General features: G+C 46.7%; 1 protein-coding gene across 2 annotated transcripts in view; it reads left to right on the top strand.

The window, feature by feature from the left end:
• Positions 1-21,707, top strand: part of WASHC2C (WASH complex subunit 2C) — a 664,131-nt gene that overhangs the window by 153,807 nt on the left and 488,617 nt on the right. For both annotated transcript variants that reach the window (XM_085603767.1, XM_085603764.1), the window contains exon 11: positions 4,947-5,062. In XM_085603767.1, the coding sequence (XP_085459893.1) occupies positions 4,947-5,062 (116 nt within the window). The remainder of the gene's footprint in view (positions 1-4,946; positions 5,063-21,707) is intronic.

Below are 21,707 nucleotides of genomic sequence, written 5' to 3'. Positions count from 1 at the left end.
GCTCCTGCTGGTTATTCATAAAGGAGCATGTGTATATGTATATATATATTTGCATCAACAAAAAAGTTCCCAACATGGAGAGCCACGTACAGGTGTGTGAAAATTATTTATTCAGCCGGGCAGCCCTGCTAAAACAGTCTTTCAAGCACACAGAATACACAATGCCAGTAAATCCTTACGCGTTTCGAGCGTCCTTGCGCCCTTGGTCACAGGTACTGGCCGTTTGAATATAGGCAGGATACCGCCGCTCGTTAGCACCAGCTTATAAAGTTCCACTCAGTGGGCGTGACAGCTCAGTGCATGCTGGTGATTGGAGTCCGTGTCAATGTTAATCACAGGTAAGTGCGTCTGCCTTTATCCAAAAAAGTTTGCAGTCAACTTTTTTGTTGATGCAAATTGAAAAGCGGCCCACCCAGGTCGCGGAGAGCCATCCCGCGGAAGAGCGGGTCCATTGGAGTCATTTATAATTCAGAATATGGAACGATGTGTGCTCAGCTGGGAAATTCCTGTTCTGCGGCATTCCTGAGAGTCGCACAGCCCCACTGTGGTGACTGCAAACTTTTTTGGATAAAGGCAGACGCACTTACCTGTGATTAACATTGACACGGACTCCAATCACCAGCATGCACTGAGCTGTCACGCCCACTGGGTGGAACTTTATAAGCTGGTGCTAACGAGCGGCGGTATCCTGCCTATACTCAAACGGCCAGTACCTGTGACCAAGGGCGCAAGGACGCTCGAAACGCGTAAGGATTTACTGGCATTGTGTATTCTGTGTGCTTGAAAGACTGTTTTAGCAGGGCTGCCCGGCTGAATAAATAATTTTCACACACCTGTACGTGGCTCTCCATGTTGGGAACTTTTTTGTTGATGCAAATTGAAATGCGGCCCACCCAGGTCGCGGAGAGCCCTCCCGCGGAAGAGCGGGTCCATTGAAGTCATTTATACTTCAGAATATGGAACGATGTGTGCTCAGCTGGGAAATTCCTGTTCTGCGGCATTCCTGAGAGTCGCACAGCCCCACTGTGGTGACTGCAAACTTTTTTGGATAAAGGCAGACGCACTTACCTGTGATTAACATTGACACGGACTCCAATCACCAGCATGCACTGAGCTGTCACGCCCACTGGGTGGAACTTTATAAGCTGGTGCTAACGAGCGGCGGTATCCTGCCTATACTCAAACGGCCAGTACCTGTGACCAAGGGCGCAAGGACGCTCGAAACGCGTAAGGATTTACTGGCATTGTGTATTCTGTGTGCTTGAAAGAGTGTTTTAGCAGGGCTGCCCGGCTGAATAAATAATTTTCACACACCTGTACGTGGCTCTCCATGTTGGGAACTTTTTTTGTTGATGTGTATATATATATATAACTTGTGTTTGATGATGCAAAACGCGGCGCCCCCTCGCGCAGACTGAAGCACCACAGGGTGAAGTAACACTGCGTGGGGAGAGAGGAGCAGTATTAACTGCTGGGAGCATCAAGAGGTTTTCAGCGAGCATTTTCAATCTGGCAGCAAGCTGCGGTTGGGTGCAGTCCGGAGGCCACTTTGTTGGGACGCCACTGGGTGTTTGGAACTCCCACTTACTCAAGGGGGATCCACACAAGGACTGCGAATACCAGCATGCAGCGGTCTGGTTTTACAGCGCGAGCTGAAGTATCTCTTTAAAGAAAAAGGAGGGGCCTCAAGTAAGATTCCAGGAGTGGCCAAACGAACATCCAAATGGCCACCAGGTGCGAGGCTCTAAACATCGTAACAGGCACTGAGGAAAGCTGAACTGCTGAAACGCGTCTGCCGCACGTTACAAAGTTTGCGTTGTTAACTTACCTTGGAATAAATCCTCTTGAATGCATCCTGGCTGTGTCGGACCCTTCTTTGATTCAGAGTGGGGATTTGGACTTTATATATATATATATATATATATATATTTTCACTGAAAAAACCATAGGTTTCACACATGTTATAGTTAGCGGAAATTTTACTGATAAAAAACCAATGAAATTCCCCCGTTATAGTTAGTGCAGGCAACTATAACTCACGCGACCGCAATCCTCTGCTGATGCTAATACTGTATTTAGACACTTATTTGCCCATGTCTTCTTCCATACATTTTTAGCTATACATATATTACAAATATTTTTTTTTCATAAAGACACATATGTCATCAGCAGAAGATTGCGGTCGCGTGAGTTATAGTTGCCTGCACTAACTATAACGGGGGAATTTCATTGGTTTTTTATCAGTAAAATTTCCGCTAACTATAACATGTGTGAAACCTATGGTTTTTTCAGTGAATTTGCAAGGTTTTTTAAATGCTAATTCCTAACTATAACGTGTGTGAAACCTATGGTTTTTTCAGTGAATTTGTACGGTTTTTTAAATGCTAAGTTACTTTACGCCATTCGTGGCGTGCGCGCCCACTTAACGCAGTTCGTTCCGTGCGCGCACGGTGCGCTTCGCGCACCGTGCGCGCACAGTAAGCACGCGGTGCGCTTCGCGCACCGCGCGCCCACTTTACGCAGTTAGTGCCGTGCACGCACGGTGGGCACGCGGTGCGCTACGCGCACCGCGTGCCCACGTTACGCTAGATGGGCCATGTACGCACGATGCGCTTCGCGCACCGTGCGCACATGGAGGACATATGATGCACTTCGTTTTGAAAGGTAATATTTTAATTTTTCGTAATTTTTATAAGCCATGCACAAATGGTGCCCTTCGGGCGCCATTTGCGCACGGGGTGGACAGAGTGTGGATAATTTTTTTTATTTTTTTTTATTTTTTAAATATTATAGTTTATCTCATCTGTTATAAGCCATGCGCAATTGGTGGCCTTCGGCCACCAATTGCACACGGGGTGGGGAGAGTGTGGATAATTTTTTTTTTTATATCATTTTTTACCGTACGCGTACGGTAAGCGTAATCGGCGAAATTAGCGAAAAAAAAAAAATTCCGTTTTTGGCCTTGGGGGATCTTTGGGGACTCCCTCAACATGGCTATGTGTGTGGGAGCTGTCTAAACAGCCCCTTTACATGTTTTTGTGCTTTGTATTTTCATCATCACTCTCAGTGCGAGAGAGAAAATGGCGGCCGCCGCTTCCTGGTTTCGGCCGATTCGAATGTTTACTAAGATCTAAGAGCCAATCAGAATCGCGCTCGCGCACGCCACCGTACGCGTACGGTAAGCGTACCGTAAGCGCACCGTAAGCTGGCTCAGATATATATATTGATTTAAAGGCTATTTTCTCAGAATCTACTGAACAGATTTACACCAAACCTACAAAAGGCACTTCCTTGACCTGAGGACTACCTCTCTGCCAAATTTCAAGTAATTCTGTTCAGCCGTTCGGGCTGTAGCCCTGTCTAAAGGTCCTATGGAAAAATGCATGGGAAAAACGCGTTTTGGGACCCCCTTTTATCTCAGCCCCCGCTTGACGAATCCCCCCGAGACTTTCAGGGTAGGAGCGGAGCGGAGCGTAGCGCCCCACCTATTTTGAAAAATTCGCGAGGATTCGTCGACCGGCGCCAAAGTTATTCAAAATAGAATGTTGCGGATTTCCTATGGAAACGTGGTCCTAACTATAACTACCTACTGGCGACCGCCAGTAGGTAATATATATATATATAAATAGTGGAAATACCACATCACCTCTGCGCCAATTGTTCTTTTACTTTGAGCAGTAATCAGGGCAGTACAACTTAGTATGGTTATGTATGTTATCTGTATTGCTATGGGTGATTGTATAGATATATATTTATATATATATATATATATATAGATAGATATCCAGAACCCCAAGGTCCTGGATACTTGAAGGGCCAAGAGGAGAAAAAGGGGGAGTACACCCTCCTGATTCTAAATCTTAATCACATTACAGTACTCCACTAATATTCTTATCAAGTTGTTACTTGAAAGAAAAAGGAGAAAAGAAAGAGGTACTGGGATGTCTCTACGTGAAGCAGCCCCTAACGGGGTGGTGTAGGAAAAGTCCTTGCTTATATTTATTTTCCCTCTCACACCCTAGTGGTGTCATGCTTCATCATCGGGACACCGCGACCCCTATAAGTCGCGGTGGGCTCGACCAATATTTCAGGGAGCACTTAGATAATATAACAGACCAGGGGGATAAAGATGAAAAATTTGCTGCTAGACCCCAGTATCCCTTTATTCTTGGGTCTAACAGGAATATTAAAATAATTAAAGTAGGGTCGTGTGGAAAATTATGGTCCTAAGACCCTAAGGCCAACATGTTTCAGTCCTCATATGCCCAAAAAACCAAGTTTGGTGCTAGGACTTTCTTCAGGGCTGTATGATCCCGCTGGTACAGACAGAACAGATAATTACCCTATCCTATTTATATAAAGGGCAGATAGCTGTTCCTTTGTGTTCCGGTATTAATTTCAAGGTTGTGTCACTCCATCCCTTTTGGAGAGTGATAATAATCCACATGAAATCACGCTTTTGCAGCAGTATCCGGACTGCCCGGTCTCTCCCTTCTGATCACCTATGCGGCGTGGATTCCATTGGCTTGAAGCAGCAAATTTTTAATCTTTATCCCCCTGGTCTGTTATATTATCTAAGTGCTCCCTGAAATATTGGTCGAGTCCACCGCGACTTATAGGGGTCGCGGTGTCCCGATGATGAAGCATGACACCACTTAGGCAAGGACTTTTCCTACACCACCCCGTTAGGGGCTGCTTCACGTAGGGACATCCCAGTACCTCTTTTCCTCTTTCTTTTCTCCTTTTTCTTTCAAGTAACAACTTGATAAGAATATTAGTGGAGTACTGTAATGTGATAATGATTAGAAATATAACCATAAAGTACAGGATTCCTAAAAGTTTAAGTCTCCACTTGGTACCACATTTAAATAGTGGAAACCCTATGGTATGTGTGGTTAATCTTTATAATGTATTTTAATTTTTTTTTCTTTTTAATTTGTTTTTAGATGATGATGATGATGTCCTGTTCAAACCCCCAGAGTTAACAAATGAAGATTTCTCTCCTTTTGGGACTCAAGGAGGCTTGTTTAGCGGTGGGACCGGATTGTTCGATGATGATGAGGTTAGTAATTAAGGTGTCCACGAAAGAAGCTGTACATCAGAGAGCGGAGGTGAAAGATTTTGCAAATAAGAAACATAAAACTCTGGTCTGTTTCACATAATTAACTCTTTCTTCTGTTCTCATGGTGCATGCTCCATGTTAGAGCACCCAGAAAGGTGAGGTGCGAGGAAAGTGTGGGAATTTGTGTGAGGGTCTGCGCACCCATAGCTACGTAGGAAGGGGTATATTTCATTTTTAATAAGAAATATACATTGTTTTTCCCAGTAGCCTTTCAATTCACGTTTAACTTATTCTACGTATGCAAGAAGAAGTTTTGATTGCATACTTATAATTCCACAAGCTAAATTAACTCAAGAATTATAGGACTGTAATGCACCCAATTTTCATGCTATTGGTGATTTCAGGTTATAAGATGGAAAGGAGTAGTGCTAGTTGTTTAGGACTTTAATTATTCAAAATGTATGTGACATTCAGAAAACTTACATGCATTGGTGAGTATTCAAAACAGTTTGCTTACCCATTAGCACCCACACACACTTGTGAAGATATTCCCAAAAAAGTGGTAGCAACAGTCAGAAATGGAAATGTGGAAAGGGAACATTCATAGATTTCAAGGTTTTATAGAGCAAGGGGTTTCTCAGCAAAGAAAACAGAATAGGTCACTTCTGGAAATCTACAGCTGTTTCAGTTTTCCAGAGTTATGCTTTAGATTTTACATTGCTTTACGTTTTTCAGTACTACATAATCTAGATGGAAGTCTACAGCACTTCTTCGACAAAGCAGGACTAGAATAATTTAGAGAAGGTATATATTCAGCAAAATAGAATTCACCACATTCAATATGTCTTCATGAGTTATGACAGAGAAAGCTTGGTATCATAACATTTGCCACTCTTCTAGCATTTTTCAGCATCTCAGTTATGCTCTCAGATAATAGCATATCTCCACTTTCTCTTGTCTAAAGAATCGGTATATCTTAGAGCTCCTTCTCCACAACATCTGTCACATTCTTGGCACCCTAATGTCCAAGGTTGACACTGCAGTTTCAGCTGAGGCCATCCTTTGCTGCACCTTCTCCAAATGTGATTGTCTTTTTCACCTTTTCCCGCTTTTCCACCCTCTTAAAAGGACTGTAGCCATCACCATCTCCATTTTTGTTTCCTCTGACCAGTTTCTCTGCATCTATATCACCTGTAGCCTCATTCATGTCACTTTTCCTCCTTCATGTCACTTTTTCTCCTTCATGTCACTTTCCATCTTTCATGACCCTTTTCCTCTTTCATGACACTTTTCCTCCTTCATGACACTTTTCCTCCTTCATGACACTTTTCCTCCTTCATTACACTTGTCCTCCTTCATGACACTTGTCTTCCTTCATGACACTTTTCCTCCTGCACATCTTGGCTGAAAAAAGTAATTCTGATGGATAATTCTAAACACAGATTACTCACCTTTAGAATATCCTATGGCGCCAGACTGGATAAAGAAGATGTTTTAGCATTGTTCCTGCATGTGGGTAAGTGGCATTGTGTGGCTCTGTGATGACTTTTTTCCACCCTGGAAGTGATGAACAGAGCCACATATAAGTGCCACTCCTGCCCTCTGACGCCGGCTCCTTTGAGGATGCCCCGCTGTATAACTCTCAGTCCCCTGCAGAAGAGCCACTTCCGCAATTGAATACAATGCACCCTGAGGTTCCTGGTCCGTCTATGACGTTGCGGGCTTCCTGAAGTGTGTCTTCAGGCCCAAATGATACAAGAAGCCCTGCATTCCCTATGCTGCTGGTGAGCCCGCTCCAGTGCTGTTGGTCCCTTCAGAATCTTCCTCTGGTTCCGCCCTGACGCCAGAGCTGACTTCCAATCTGGCACCACAATCCATACCAGTTCCTGAGACATAAGTGTGAGTATTCACACCACTGGAGCCAGAGATGACTTTGTCCATATTATCCTACCTGACTCTGACCTGAATCCATCTCAACCTTTTCCGAGATCACATCTCGACGCCAAACTTATGCATCCTTACCCAATTCATTCTGATTCATACCAAACTATACCTCTAGCTCAGAGATGCACTCCACCAATGTCTTGGTTCAGATTTTTACCACAGCCAACCAGCCTTTTGGAATGACAATCATGATGATGTGGAGTATTTACCACAACATTATTGGGATGGCAATTTATATCTGGATTTGCAAGATGACAGTGGGTTGAACACTTACCCAGACACTGGGTTTTGGTCTCCTACCGTGTACCACCAACACAAGGGAGTGCCTCCTTTGCCATGGTGAAAAGATGTGCAATACCCACTATGAAAGTCAAAACCAATGTTATGAGGTTTTATGCCTGGATAATCTTCGTCGGAGCTCTTAATCCTATTTAATGAGGCCCTGACTGACAATCCTATGGGCACCTGGTCTAAGCCCTTTTCGTGCCATCCGTTAAACAGACAGGCAGACGCCACAGACCGACTCCAGGTGACCCTGATTCTGATTTGTTCTTAACAGAGCACCCTACATCGTATAGTTTGGCGGTTCAGGCTTCTACCAGTACTGTAAACCCCAATTATTTTCCAACAGCTGCCCCTGACAGACTTGAAACAACGTGAGACCTTTGGGAAGGAGATGTTTTCCTCAACCAACCCTTCCTTCCGGTGAATCAATGCCAACTGCTTGCTGCGAAGATCTACCCTTGCTTAATGGAACATGGTTGACGAAATCTTGCCAGCAGTCCATGAGGAATTTCAAGCCAGTTTGTCTCTTTCCATCCAGGATGGACAGGATGCAGCAAAGTACATTATCAACTCTTGACTGGACAGTACTGACTGCTTTGGCAGAGCAGTTGGCACTAGTGTGATGATTCGGCTGCATTCTTAGATGCAATCCATGGGCTTCTCTGGACACACGCAAACCTCTTTAATGGACATGCTGTTTCATGGGTCTTACCTGTTTGACGAGAAAGCCAATTTGGTGTTGGAAAGCTTTAAAGAAAGGCGGGCCATTGAAAATAAAAATATTTGAAAAAGGTTGTAAAACCAAATAAAAAAGAAAGGTAGGCCACTGTGCTTTCCCTAGTGCTTTCTACCCCTGTAAAGCAGCATCCTCACAAGTTTTCCCCTTTCGAGGTTATTCCACAGGATTGCCATGCCAAGGCCCACCACCCTCAAAGTAATCTCCTCAGTGCCTTCACGGTTGAGGGCATGGATCAAGCAGACAGTGACCAGGCCATTGTGTGCAGCAAACTATCCAGTCACCTGCCTCTTCGGCATCCTCATCCAAGCCACTTTAATTAGCTCTTGAAAGAACACAACCATCTTGTGGGAGACCCGATCAGACTCTTTCTCCAGGGATGACACAATATCACTTCTGACGGGTGGGTCATCCAGATTGTCCATTGAGGCTATGCCTTGCAATTCCTTTCAACCCGCCACACCACCCACCGGCGTCCGACAGTCTCGCAGAGGAGCACTTGTCCATTTTGATCCACTCCAAGAAGTACAGGCTGTTCTGACAAAAGGAGCCAGAGATCGGGTTCCAGCCAAGGAAATAAAGACTTGCTGTTACTTCCGTTATTTCCTTGTGCCTGAACAAGGAAATAAGCCTTCGTCCCATTTTAGATCTCTGCCCTCTGAATGCCTTCTTGAGGAAGAACAAATTAAAGATGCTTCTGCTGGCCCAGGTTCTGTCTGCCCTGGATCCATGTGACTGGATGGTGGCTTTGGACCTGCTGGGGGCCTACATTCGTGCACCCATCCTACAGTCCCTCAGACGCTACTTGCAGTTCAAGGTGAACCAGGAGAATTTTCAATATGCCATGTCCCCAACCCGTCTCACCAGTGCAGTGCCCCATTGGTGTTCACAAAAGCGATGAGGAGGTCACTTCTCACCTGCGGAGGTTGGGGATACCAGTTTTTCCACACCTCGATGGCTGGCTGTTGAAGACTTGCTTGCCAAATTACTCATAGACCACCTCCACAACGACAGAAAACATCCTAACATCATTGGGTTTCACTATCAATTTGTTGAAGTCACACCCGACTCAATTGCAAAGGCTCCGGAAACGGTAGAGTTTTGGGCCTTTCCTCCTCCACAATGAGTCCAGGACATTCTGCAAGTCCTCCTCATCCAATTCAAAGCCATTCCTCTCCCATTTGTGTTTAAGGGCTTGAAGCGGGTCATCCATGTTGTTGATTAACTTTTTATATATCAGTGAGATGGCTTTTTCGGGTAAATGGCTGTCAAGAATTCTGTCTTCTAGCGGAGAGGAAGGTGGCGGGGCGGAGCCCATGGTAAGATGGGCCCTAAGCGCATGTCTCACCTGGAGATATCTAAAGTGTTCCGAGTCTGCAAGACTATCTTGTTTCGGAAGGGAGGCGAATGGGACAACCCCACCCCGGTCCCAAATGTCTTTGATTTGGGAAATCCCGATTAGATCCCATTTATCAAATCCCTTAGTTTGCCACAAGTCCCCGAGATTCTGGGAATTCTACAAGGAGGTTGTTCGTGTCAGTCTGCCGTTCCACCCCAAATACTTATGAACTACGTGCCAAATATGAATTGAGTGAGCGGTTGGACCAGTCAAACGTTATCTACTAGGTTTGGAGTATAATGCCCTCCCGTAGTCCCCCCCCCCCTCCGCCCCCCCCCAGGGAGAAGCCATCTGTCCATGCCGTATCCAGGATCGCCGAGACCTCTATACGTTCCATGATCGATAGTCGCTAGGTGTGCTGACCAATAATATTTTTTGATGTCAGGGAGGCTGATGCCTCCATCATACCAATTCAGAGTGAGTTTAGCCAATGCAATCCGGGGGTGACCACCCTACAGGAGGCTCCTCTGGAGACTTTCTATTTCTCTGAAGTAGGAGGCAGGGACTGGGTCCATCGAGTTTTGGAGGGCATAGAGGAAGCGGGGCAGGGACATCATTTTAAAATGAGTTGCCCTGCCTAACAGCGAGAGTGGTAAGGCTTTCCAGGCCAGTATATCTTTCTTCAGCCGTTGTACAGGCGGTAGGAGATTGCGAGTGAAACCGCTCAAGGGGTTCAATGAGATGAAGATGCCGAAGTACTTGAAACCATCGGTCGCTTCCTGAAGAGGCCAGTTCTTCGGAATGGCTGGGGTGCTCCCCGTAGCGGGTAGATGACAGATTTCTTCCAATTCACAGTAAAACCTGAATAACTCCCAAACACCACTAATATATCAAACAAGCCTATCAAGAAGGCCTTTGGGGAAGTCAAATACAGTAGGATATCATCCGCGTATAGGGATATTTTATCCTCTCAATTTCTTGCCCAGCGCATTCAACAGATCACTGGATCTTTCCGGATCCACGCCGCCAGGGACTCCAGAGCCAAAGCGAACAGGAGGGGTGACAAAGGACACCCCTGCCTCGTTCCCCTACTCAATTGAAAAGTCCCTGACGTGCGATTATTTACCACCACCCTGGCCAATGGCTCTGAGTACAATAGCCAGACCCAACTTACATATCTCGGTCCAAAGCCCATTTTAGCAAGTACTGCGAAAAGATATGGCTATTCTACCATGTCAAAGGCCATGGTGGCGTCCAGCGAGACTAACACCGCCGGTTCTTGTATAGTTGCCGCTCTACCCAAGACCCGATGCAATTTACGCAGATTTAAGGCAGTATTGCGATGTGGCATGAAACCGGACTGGTCCGGATGCACCAAGCTATCTATCACTTTTACTAGTCTGATCGCCAATAACTTTGCAGGGACTTTGGGTTGTTTGTTAAGCAAGGAAATCGGTCTATAGGAGGCACAACTGGTCTTGGGTTTCCCTTCCTTGTGAATAACTACTATATTAGCAATCCGTTGATCTAAGGGAAGTGCACCCTTCTCCCTACTATCCTCAAACATCGAGCGAAGATATGGGGCTATTTTATCCAGCCGGAGCTTGTAGAGCTCAATAGGCAGACCGTTAGGGCCCGAAGCCTTCCCCAAGTTAATTGCCCGTATCGCTTGGGCCACTTCGTCATTGGAAAACTCGGACTCCAGATATTCCTTATTTTCATCTGACAGTTCAGGGAGCGAGATGTCTCGAATTAATTGCAATTCTCATCCAGTAGTTTCCTTCAGTACTATATATATTTTTGTAAAATACTCGGCAAATTGGTCAGCATTTTCCTGTGGGTCATTGACCGGCTCAATTCCTTCCACCCAGAGGTCAGGCACAACGCGACTAGCCCATCCCTTCTTGTCTAACCATGCTATTAGTTTCCCTGCCTTGTCCCCCTGTTCATAGATTCTACTCTGTGTTTCCCTTCCCTGAGCCTTGGCCCTATCTGTCGCTATAGCCCTGAATTCATCTTGTTTAAGATGTAACAGATGTATACTCTCAGGAGTCACCTCCGTTTCAAGTTCGGACTCCAATCTCAATACCTTGTCCTCCACCTGTACCAGTTCCCTCGTGTTTCGCTTTTTTCTGACCTGCTATCAAGGACAGGGCATGTCCCCGAATAACTGACTTATAGGCTTCCCACAGAATCTGAGCTGACTCCACCGTGCCCTCATTGTCAAGAAAATAATGATCCGTTTCTTGGATTAGTTTCTTACGGATACTGGGATCTCAAAGATACCTTGAGTTTATGGGAGCGATTCTACCTGCGCTCCTCTGGCCTAGGACGATATGTGTCCAGATCGGAGAATGGTCAGAAATACCTCTACCAAGGTGTCTTATGTCCATGATATCCCATGCTCATGCTGCCGGAACAAGTATATAGTCAATACCTGAGAGGCTGTGATGGGCGCTCAACAAGAAAGTGTGCTGAGTCATCTCCGGGTTGTGGGTTCTCCACCCATCTACTAATCTCATTGTGGCAAGAAAGTCCGTCAACCACCGACATGCGGGTCTAATGTCTCGCGGAGGGTGACGATCCAATATGCCTGATACTACAGCATTAAAATCCCCTCCCACCATAATAAGGCCTTCTGGGAAGGACAGCATGATTGCACCCCGGTCCTTAAACGTCTCACTCTGGAGGCCAGGGGGAACGTACACTGACATAAATGTGACAACTCTCGTTTCCAAGAGGCCCGAGATACCCACATACCTGCCCCTATTATCGGACCAAGTGGACTGCAAAGTAAACTGGAACGAGTTTTTCAATGCTATGCCCACTCCCCGTGATCCGGTTGTAAAACCGGCGTGCGCCACCAGTTTATAACCTCCCCTGTTCATGGCCTTGCACATGTTTCCGAACAGGTTTGTTTCCTGCAGGAGAACAACATCCGGGGACTGCCTCTTTATATATTGAAGTACCATGCCACGTTTGAGTTTATCCCCAAGCCCGTTGACGTTCCAACTGAGGACCTTAATCCCCGTATCCTACTGTGTACCCATTTGGACCTGTATTTCCATACTGCTCCGCTCTGTGCTATGTTGTGTTGACGTCAATAGAACCATTACAAACCTAAAACAAAAACTCTCAAAACAAATCAACCCTTCCCAACCACCCCCCTCCCTGCACCCCTGCCCTCTGGGCTTCAAACTGCCCATGATCAAACTTGCAGAGTGCCTGTCACCCACACACACCAACTAAATGTAGTAAACTGGGGTACGTGGTGTCCTTCCTCCCCCAATCATAGAATTACCATACTAACTGTCTCAAAATACAGAGCTACAAATAACCTGATTTACAGTAGACTCTTCTCTCCACTTAACAATGTACGGCATCCCTAATCGTATCCCCGGTTCCCACCCACGGCCAATCACATCACCAACAAACCTCCAAGGCCCCTGCTGGTCCCGCACTCCCCCTCGCCCCCATACGTTACCCCCAGTATAATGTCTCTTGACGATCAGCGGGCCTCCAACCAGTCCACTGCCAAAGCGCCAGGACGCCCCTTTGCTGGGGCAGCTGTGCACGGTACAAATAAAAATAACATAACATAACATAACTCCGGCTGATCAAAGAACCTGGCTCTGCCATCCGCTTCCACACGGAGCCTAGCCAGAAAAAGCATTGCATATTTATAACCTTTATCCCGCAGCGCCTTTTTGATCCCAAGGAAGGAGCGCCTCTGTCTCTGCACCATCTGGGTAAAGACCGGAAAAAAGGTGATTTCTGCGCTGTCATATCGGAGCAGGGGTCCTACTCTGGCATGTTGAAGTATGACATCTCGATCTCTGTAGTTTAGTACTCTGGCGAGGATTGGGCATGGAGGGGCCCCCGGCTTCTGACGACCACCCGGCACTCTGAGCTCTTTCAATGACAAAAAACTTTCCGAGTCCCTTCGGTTGCAGGTGTTTAAGAATGAGATCCTCCACAAAGAGATCCATAGCCTGTCCCTCCGATTTTCCCAGAACTCCCAGGATACGCAGGTTATTACGTCGCAGCTTCCCTTCGTAGTCCTCTAACTTCGTTTCTGCGTACTTTCGAAATGCTTGTAGTTCTTTAATATCGGTGTGCACCTGGAAAGTATCTCCCACCAGATTCGCAGTTGTATGTTCCAGTTGCTTGATTTTCTTACAGTGTTTGTTCTGGGCTGCCCTAAGCAAGTTGACTTCCACTTTATGCTCCAGGGATGTCTTGATGCCCGCGATTGCCTCCAGCACGTCTTTGAGGGTAGGTTCCAGGTCCGACTCAGACTGCGCTCGATCAGTGTTGCCCTTGGGGGAAGGATCGGGCAGTGATGTCTTGGGGAGAGTGTAACGGTCCAGCCTATTGTGTTGCACCGGTTTGCTGCCCCTTAACGATGCCATGATATCACCTGCGTCTGTTCCGCTCACGCCAACCAAACCAACCGATAAGCCGTCAAACCAGTTAGGGTCCCCCCCCGGGAGCAACGGCCACCCGGCGTCTCATGCACTATCATCGAAGCAACTTGTAGTTCTGGCAAGGCCGTGACCGTAGATTGGATGTGTTTCAACCAGGAGTTGTGTGGAGCTGTGTGATTACTGCGAGGGGTGCCAGGCCTACACCTCCTCGGATCTCTGGCGCAGCTGCGGTGGGGTATGACTCAATCAATGGGGGGCCGCTACCATTACAGGGCCCGATGACCGGACCCTGCGAAGGCAAGATTGCCATTGAAAGTCAGGTTGTACCGCCCACACACTGCGATGACTCCACACAGTCAGGAGAGCACTCTATCCGGGGGCCGTACACCCCACGTTACGTCTATTTAGCAGGTTTGCGATCTCTAGGACCTCTCTGCATGGACTACTGCTGATGGACCCTGATAATAGAGAAATGAGTGTCACTCGTCACCTATGTTTGCGAGGGCCGCCCAATCCACCAGGTGCCACCTCTCACCCGCTCGGAATCTAGCCCCGTCCGGGCACTATATCCACTATGGGTGCCTGCTGCAATGCTGACCTGAGAGACCCAGGGCAGACCAGTGAGACCTCTTCAATTGTTTAGGCTTCTGTTCCCCAATGCATCAGCTGGACCCCGTTTGCATGGATTCCCCACAGGGCAATACTCCATTCACCCTCGCCTCGATGCCTGAAGGCACATTAGTGCAGCCCCGGGACAGGCCCAGCCTCTGTTGATCTTCACCACCGGACTGTTTTCCTCACTCAGTGGCGTCCCCGCTGCCTGTACCAGCAATCGCCGCCGTTATTCCCAGGCCAAGTCAGTTCCCGAGGGCGTCTCCTCAGCTACACCACTTGTGCACGGCCTCCGCGGTCCCGGAGGCACTCGGGAGAACTGCCGATAAGCACCGCGTTGCAGACGGTGTCTGGGGGCCGAAGAAACACTCACCCCTTCTTTCGACCTCAATCTCCTGTTCCCGACCTCCGCTGGCACCAACTAGCGCCAATGTTGCGGCCTACTCCACCACTGTTGCGGCCTCCGCCTCCACGCAAGACCCCGGCTTTGCCCTGCCGGGAGGCCCAAAGTACTTTCCGGCCCGCGCGCTGCCCGGATGTGTTGCAGCGCAGCAGGGGGACACACACCGCTCGCGTTGTTGTCCTGGTGCCAAGAGGGGGCTCAATACGATCTCCGGCGGTCGGTGCCGGTCCTCAGTCTCCCGCTGGCCTCACCAAGAGCAAAGCCCCGGTTTTGTTTTCTCCTCCCACAGCCTCTATCACCACTCGAGGCACCTGGCGCCACTTCTCCAGGTAGGGCCGATGCCGCCCTAATCTGCGCCGTCTGCGGGTCAGCGACGCTCCCGCAGACTCAGACACAGCTGCACCAGATGGTAGTGATGTTTCCGACACACGGGAAAGTGTTCTGGCTCACGGATATATGTCATGGATATGCGGGGGAAGGGGGAAGACACGGAGGTCTGCTAAATCGCGGCCATCGCGCCTCCTGGTGGAGATTTTAATAATTATCCATGCGGGGACCTGAGATTGCAAGGTATGCGGGTTTTAATTGTCCTCGTTATTCTTTGGCACACCTTGAACATAGTGGTCAGGGGGACAGTCTAAACACCCTAGTATGTGATCACACGGTGTCTCACGACATTCTGATCCGGCGCTTGGAGGGAGTGGGAATTGAGGGGATTGCTCTCCAATGGTTTCGCTCTTTCCTCTCGGACCGGTTTTTTAAAGTGGCTATTCCACCTTGTCAGTCCTCTTTCCATCCACTGGGGCTGGGGGTTTCGCAGGGCTCTGCGTTGAGCCCCACTCTGTTCAACCTATATGTGAAACCGCTGGCTGCACTCGTCACACAATGTGGCTTAACCATGACATCGTATGCCGACGACACGCAGCTGGCGGTGACACTCAACGGTGATCCCGAGGTGAACGCTCCCAGATTCCGTGCAGGACTCATAGCCGTGGCAAATTGGATGCGAACTAACTGTCTGCAGTTAAATGCCAAAAAAACCGAGGTCCTGATCTTAGGAAAGCAGGCGGAGCTCTGTGGAGACCAGTGGTGGCCTCCAGAATTGGGGGTGACTTCCATCCCAGCTGCCGAAGTTAAGAACTTGGGGGTCTGGCTGGATCCTACACTCTCCTTCACCAGCCACACGAAGAAGGTTGCAGCTACCTGTTATGGTATTCTGCGAGGGCTGAGACCGGTCCTCAAATTCTTCGACCCCCCTACTCGGCAACTGGTGGTCCAAGCCTCCATTCTTTCTCGACTGGACTATGGGAGTGCGCTGCTGCTCGGAGTGAATCAGGCGGAGGCTACTAGATTGCAAAGGGTGCAGAATGCCGCGGCGCGAGCCATCGTTGGCCTTCCTAGACAGTGCTCTGTCTCTGCAGTTTTGACCTCTCTCCACTGGCTGCCGGTCAGACAGAGAATTAAATTGAAGGCTCTCTGCCTGACATTTAAAATCTTGAAGCTTTCCTCTCCTCCAGCCCTCGCTAAAATTGTTTCCTCCTATGATCGCGGTCTCTTAGATCGGAATTTCTCCATCTGGCGGCCAATACACGGTTTAGACTGAGTAGGATGGGAGGTCGCTCCTTTCGAGTATTAGCGGCAGGATTATGGAATTCTCTCCCTGTCCATATTCGAGCCCTGAACAGCCTTACTTCTTTTAGGCGCGCCATAAAAACTTTTTTGTTCCCAACTGCTGACTGATTCCTTCCTCTCCTTCCCAGCATCGATTTGTTGTGTTGTGGTACCTGATCAGGCGCCGGGACGCCCCTTGGCTGGGACAGCTGCGCGCCTTATAAAAATGACTAACATAACATAACATCCCGACCTTCAATCAGCTATGGGTAAACTCTACCCAGAACAGAGGGTCATCGTTCCCACCTTGAAAGGGCAAGGTTGTGTTTCCTTTATTGATTATATCTTTGTCTCTACCCCTCTCTTTTATTTGATAGCTGACTTTAGTATCAAAGCAAATATTTTTAGCGAACACATCTCGCTATATCTTAAAGCCAGCTGGCCTCTATTGAGCATGGAGAAGAGATGTTGGGGTGGTGCTGCACTTCAGACAACAGATGGGGGAAGAAGGCTTAAATGGTCACAAATTACTCTGGACTCTTTTCTTGCATCCCTTCAGGTTAAATGCCAGAATAAGATCCAGATTTGCCTGGCTGCTCAGTCACAGTCGGATGAGATAATTGTTAAAGCTTTTGAATCTATCTCCCGCACCATTGCCGATCAGTTGTTGGTCCCATCGACCAAAAGCCAACATATCCGGGCACCCAGGTGGTTTGACTGTTCAGTTTATACCGCTTGGGGTAGGAAATGGAAAATCAGCCCTGATAGTCTCAGAGGGTGAAGTAAGGCAGGGAATACGTGGTATGACCCGAAATAAGGCTCTTGGCCCAGATTGAATCCCCCTGACGTCTACATGTCCCATATAGATTTCTGGGTGCCAGTACTCACCACTGTTATAAATGCAGCCGTTAGGTCTGGCCCCCGGCCTCATGGGCCACCCTCATTATTGTTCCAGTGTTCAAAAAGGGAAACAGAGACAGCACACATTGTTACAGGCTGATTTCCCTATTGGATTCGGTGGTTAAAGTTGTTGGTCGGATTTTGTTAGACAGGCTGTCCATATGGGCCAGAGAGAATAACATTTTGACCTATGTACAATATGGCTTCTGCCCTAGTCATTCAACATTGGACCTATGCCTGAACCTTTTTTTTATAATGAACAAATATACAGTTGCGCGCCCTGGTACCATCTTCTTGGCATTCATGGACCTCCCTTCCGCATTTGATTATGTGAATAGATGCAAGTTGTGGCGGATTCTGCTCTATCGGGTGTGGATAAAGACATAGTTCTCTTTTTACAACATCTACACCGGGATACTAATGCGGTGTGCGATATTCAGGTGATCTGAAGGTCTCGCGTACCTTTCCCATATAGACTGGGGTCTGTCAGGGCTGCATCCTGGCCCTTTTTTTATTTAACATCTACATTAATAAGCTAGAGAAGACCCAACTGGATACTAAGACGGATTTCCCCCAGGTGGGATGGCGAGGTCTCCCAATTCTGCTGCACTCTGACAGTGCCGTTTTAATGGCCAGGACTGAACGGGGCCTGCAAACTCTCCTTAACTCTTTTGTCCAATTTATGGGGGAGCAGGACCTGAAGGTCAATAATTCCAAGTCCTACATTATGCAAGTGGGGGCCCGTACTAGCAGTTCTTACACCTTTAAGGTAGGGTCGACCCCAATCCCAAAGTCGAGTGTCTTTTCCTACCTGGGGGTTTTGATAGATGCCAAAATGAAATACCGCAGCCATATTTAATTTTGCCTCTAGATTGGGGTAAAGACCGGTAGGGGCCCTATTAAGGCTTTACAGGGCCAAGTGTATTTCCAAGGCACTATATGATAGCGAAATCTGGGGGTACATTAACTCAGATGATCTCCAAATTGCAGAAAACAAGTTTTTGACACAAGTTTTATCCATCCCTCAGGGTACCCCCTCCTTCACCATTCACGAGGAGCTTGGTATGACCTATATTACTGTCCTGATAGCATTTCGCCCGGTGGCCATATGGTTAGAAAATTGGGCGGGCAAGGGGAGCATGCCTCTTGTGTACCATGTCTTAAATACATTGAAGGGAGTTTAACAAGCATGGGGAGAGGAGATCTTTTTACTTACCCGGACTGGGTCATTAAGACGGACCTAAACACCATAAAGGCGGCCTTCTTCGCGCAGCAGATTGTGGCCAGGGAAGAGAAGGAGCTGTTCAAGGCCAGTTTTCGTCGTTTTATTATGTTAAGAAAAACTCAGATGGCGGAGCCAAACTTAATGGGTTTTATAAATTCATACGACAGATTCTTGTTGACCAGGTTCAAGTTTGACCTTTTTTTTATCTCCTTCTTGCTCACCCTAAGGGACAGAGTAAGAGCCACATACTACCATCCTGTGGTTGCGATGGAAAATCCCCACAGGACATTGTCCATTTTACGATGTTCTGTAGTTTTTATGATACACCCAGGAAGTCCTTTTTAACCCCGGTTCTGAAAAAGGCAAATTTTAGGCAATTGCAACCCGCTTTTATCTTTTTACAAATGCTTGCGGGTAGCACTGTTTTTTATATACTTAATTTCTTAAAATCTGCCATTAGGCTTAGGTCTAGTTGTGAATAATTAGGTTGCGTTATATACACCTTTCTTGGCACTTTGTAAGGGCTGACTCTTAAGTGGCTATATACTGTGCTACCCGAACAACCCCTTATCACTATGGTACTGTATGTAAGCCATGTGTGGTTTCACATTTCTGTGTTGGTCTAACCTATGTTCTTGTACTTTGGTATGCTGTTGTATGGACTGTTTTTATTGTATTTTTATTTGTGCTTTCATATTTTTAAAATCTGAAACCGAATAAAGAAAGAAAGAAAGATCTGGTATTTACTCTAAAGGTGAAGAATCTGTGGTTAGAAGTATCTATCAGAAGAAAAAGTTACTTACCTTCGCTAACGCACTTTCTGGTGGCTATCTAACTGCAGACTCCTCACCGCCTCATTCTGTGGCCTGGTATCCCTTTAGCCCTAAAAGGGTCCCAATCTAGGAACCTGCATACTGGTTTTGAGTGATCATTGTTGGGCTCTGCATCTGACTGTGCAGAAAGAGACGAGGAAGAAAGTAACGCCTGCATGCAGGGGTGACGCTTAGATAGTGCTCTGATCATTGCTCCCAGGGTTGGACGATGTCAGTGTAGAGGTGCACGGTGCCACCTACCTATGCGTGACAGCAATGTTGAAAGATCTTTCAGATCCAGTCTCGTAACTGGGGATATTGTAAAGGTGATTAATCTACTATTAGATACAGGTAGAGTATCCACCTAAGGTAAGTAACGTTTACTTTCTTGATTGCTTGTTGGTCATAATGGAATACCCCACTGATTCGACCCAGAGGGAAACTGTGACTAAGACCGAGAGAGGATTTATTTAATTATTTTATTTTGAAGGTTTTATAGAGCGCTTTACAGGGCAGATGTAGGACACAGATACATGCATAGAAAAATATAGGAGATTCAAATACATAGTGATAATTAATACAAACTGGTAATCATATTTTAGTGATACGTAAATAGTTCAAGTAAATTTAGCCATGAGAATCGATTTCACTTCTTTTTAGGTCGAGCCTAGAGCAGCACATGTGTTGCTTGCTCGACTTCTAGTAAGGGGGTTTTCAAAGTGGTACCCACAAGTTTTTCCTGGCCTAAAGCTTGCGTGCATGTGCGTGTGAACGTGCGCAGCCGCCATCTGCCTTTCTTATCTACGAGCCGTCATGGCTCACTAAGTGCTTTCGCGCGCCAATGCTTGTTTAAAGAATGCAGCAATACTTCTGAAATACAGCAGAGGGCGCCATTGTTCTTTTTCTGCAAACTAAAGAATTAAACACGGTGCCAAGCTTATAACATATATTTTGTCTGTACTTTATCTGAGAATGTGACTTATTTGAGGAATTTACATAGTTAAGAACATCACCAAAGAAATGCCTGATTGACAAAACGAATATCTCTAAAAGAGCCAACTGTGAACAATCAGCAATTCATGTACCTTTTTATTTCTACAAATTACTAACATCAGCCAGTTCATATTTGGTAAGGTGCACTTTTAAAATGCTAGAGATCTTTCTCATGTTATCGAACATGAAAATTGATCTGGGGCACAGGTCTGGGCCAAAGGAAGCTGGTGACAAATAATTAGCCAATCAAGTAGAGTAAATATGCGAATATGGAAATGAAGCCATATAAGGGTTGCATGCCTAGCTTGTTTTGTACCAAGAGCTATGTTTGTCTATGCTGTTATCTTTTCTGTAACAGCAAGCCTATCGCATACAATATTCAAAATCTCTGGTACGTGTAAATCACCCAATCTACTTTGTCCCATGTACCACTTCCGTGTCCTTTTGTACTACATGCCTGAACAAAATTTTACTTGCCGGATCAGTTTAAAATTATTTATATGGGTACAGCAGATACATTTTTTTCAACCAGAATCTTCCAATGACAAATAGTTACCCCTCATTTCAATTTGCTAGCTAAATTTTGGCACAAACTCACAGAGTTGAAAACTGAGTGGGTCAGTTGTCTAATAAAAACATTTGAGATAAGAAAAAAACTTGTCAGGTCTTTTCTGATTCAAAGTTTTTATATACAAAAAAGTCTGAGAGGACATTCACCATAGCGGTTGGATGCAAGTGCAAGGTATAGGCACTGTAAATCAACTATAGCTACCACGTAGTAGTTTTGGAGGTCAAAATCACGCTGCTCTAAGAATGGATTTGGGAATGTCGACATGTTGTGATTAATAAAACAATTTCGACATCCACCATCATAGAAACGTGACCGGACAAGGACCATCAACCTCCAGGACTGGCCTAAGTATGCACATATGACACGTGGCCTACGCCTGTGGTCTGGTCTCTTGTGCAATCCTACTGAAACCGTAAATCAGGGCAGCTGTCTCTTTAAGAAGATGAACTTGTTTCACATTTCACAGGTCCCCTTCCTTCACTGCACCCCCGTGAAAGAAAAGCTTTCTGCAGTCCTATTCCACCGCACAGCCCACCTAAAACAACCCCAACAAGCATTGGCATAGCCAATAGGTCTCGCCTTTGGGACCTTATAAGTGTTTGGCCATGCAACAGTTGATGTTGTTGCAGCAAGGATATTGTGCTGCATAACTAAATACTTATAAGGTCCCAAAAGCATGCCTGGTTCATGCATATTTAGCCAAACACCAGGTGCATATCTGTTTCCTTTAGTAGCTCCACCTTACGCACTCCTCTTTCCCGGGGATGCACGCCAGATGGTGCAGCGG

This window comes from Triturus cristatus, chromosome 1_2 (genome assembly GCF_964204655.1).
Source record: "Triturus cristatus chromosome 1_2, aTriCri1.1, whole genome shotgun sequence".
NCBI lineage: Eukaryota > Metazoa > Chordata > Amphibia > Caudata > Salamandridae > Triturus > Triturus cristatus.
The sequence above is the reverse complement of the archived record's forward strand: the minus strand, read 5'-3'. Positions and strand labels throughout refer to the sequence as shown.